Source organism: Grammomys surdaster, unplaced genomic scaffold (assembly GCF_004785775.1).
Source record: "Grammomys surdaster isolate TR1022 unplaced genomic scaffold, NIH_TR_1.0 125757, whole genome shotgun sequence".
NCBI lineage: Eukaryota > Metazoa > Chordata > Mammalia > Rodentia > Muridae > Grammomys > Grammomys surdaster.
In genome coordinates, this window is record NW_021620589.1 from 13389 (window position 1) to 15507 (window position 2119).

The 2119-nt window shown below is 49.1% G+C and overlaps 1 protein-coding gene across 1 annotated transcript; it reads left to right on the forward strand.

The window, feature by feature from the left end:
- Positions 1-587: 587 nt before the first annotated feature.
- LOC114639892 (actin-like protein 9) lies at positions 588-1915 on the forward strand. Its single transcript, XM_028788693.1, has one exon. The coding sequence runs from the start codon at positions 633-635 to the stop codon at positions 1866-1868; it is 1236 nt and encodes a 411-aa protein (XP_028644526.1). The 5' UTR covers positions 588-632; the 3' UTR covers positions 1869-1915.
- Positions 1916-2119: the final 204 nt, after the last annotated feature.

Below are 2119 nucleotides of genomic sequence, written 5' to 3' on the forward strand. Positions count from 1 at the left end.
TAGGACAGAGCCTATGTCAAACAATGAACAGTAAGAATGAGTGTTGGATTTCTACACACACACACACACACACACACACACACACACACACACACACACAAAGAGAGAGAGAGAGAGAGAGAGAGAGAGAGAGAGAGAGAGAGAGAGAGAGGCAGACATGTATACATGCTCCCTCCCCAATATGCAAACACACATGAATGCACACTATGAAAAACCCCACCACTACAACAACAACAAAACACCATCAGCACCACCAACACCACTAAAATATCAGAAACTCAAGTTGGCTTGCCATCTTCTGATTTCTATTATCAGTGGGCATATGGCTGTCAATGCTGGGTGGTAGATACCAATTGCAGGGGAAAAGATGTAGAATCCAAGAGCTGGTTAGAACCTAGACATTCCTCTCTATATTTGACTTCGTGGTCTTAACTGTGAACCTTGAGGCTGTGTGCAACTTTTCTGACCACACCCTGTCCTAGCATTGTGAAGCCAAGGCAGGCAAAGTGATCTCATAGATATAGTGTACCTGCCTCCAATTCTGTCCATCCTGCTCTTGGCTGAGCCTCTTCTTCCTGCATCCCTGAGTAAAGCTGTCAACTTTATCAGTCTCTCAGAAACCACTAGCAAAGATGGATGTCAATGGTCTGAAACGTTGGGAGCCCCACAGGTCTCTTGATTTGAATCCTCGATCAACTCCGGTAAACAAGAATCTGCTACAAGAACCATGGGGCGTGGTTGGTAACAAAGGACCATCAAAGATGTGTGGTGTGGTCATTGACATGGGTACTGGAATGTGTAAGATGGGCTTTGCAGGACAGGCACGGCCCGCCTACATCGTGACTAACATCGTGGGCTGCCAGGCCAAGAAACAAACCACTATGGAGCAGCCCAAAATTGAAATGTTTATCGGTGAGGCAGCCCACGCTTGTCCAGAGTTAACTTTGATGCATCCAGTTCGTAATGGTATTGTGGTGGACTGGGAGGCAGCTGAGTTCATCTGGCGTCACATCCTGGAGAATGACCTCAGATTAGACACTCAGGACCATCCTCTGTTGTTCACGGATCCGCCTTTCAACCCTGCCAGTAACCGGGAGAAGCTTGTGGAAGTAGCCTTCGAGTCTCTGCACTCTCCTGCTCTATATGTGGCATCCCAATCCGTGCTGTCAGTTTATGCCAATGGGTGCGTTAATGGGCTGGTTGTAGACACGGGCCACGGGGTCAGCTACACAGTGCCCGTCTTCCAAGGCTACAATTTACCCAATGGCATCCAGCGCCTGGACCTGGCTGGCCACTACTTGACTACCTTCTTGGCAGAAAAAATCTTGAGATCTAGCTTCCCAGTAAAGAAGGAAGACATGGACACCATGGAGAACATCAAGCACCAATACTGCTATGTGGCCTCAGATTTCCAAAAGGAGCAAGGACGCCCTGATGACAAATTCCGACGGTGCCTGAAGTTGCCAGATGGCCAGATGATCACAGTGGGAAAGGAGCTCTTTCAGTGCCCTGAGTTGCTATTCCATCCCCCAGAGACCTCAGGACCTTCACGTTTGGGCCTCCCCGGCATGGTTGAACAGAGTCTCTCCACTGTTCCCCAGGAGCTGAGGACAGATATGGAACAAAATGTGTTGTTGTGTGGAGGCTCCTCTCTGTTTACTGGCTTTGAAGGTCGCTTCAAAGCTGAGCTGCTGCGCTGTCTTGGCCCAGAGGCCCATGTGGTTGTGGCAGCCCAGCCCAATAGGCACCTTTCTGTGTGGATTGGGGGATCTATTCTGGCCTCAATGTGTGCCTTCCAGACCCGCTGGGTCCTTCGTGAGCAGTATGAGGAACATGGTCCAGATATAGTGCACCGCAAGTGCTCGTAATTCAGCACAGGATCAGCAGGGGTGTGGGAATAAAGCTTCCCTAGGGAGCCAGCTCTGCCATATCATGTTTTATTCTTCCCAGTCTTACTCACTGAAACATGCTCAAGAGTCTTCTGCTATGAACCCACTTGCAGACCAAGGCTGGAATTTGATCCTCACACATGCCTGTGTGAAATTAGACGGAAAGCATCTCTCCTAATATACACTCTTGAGACATTCTAATTCACACCCGCTCCTCCACAATTCCAAAC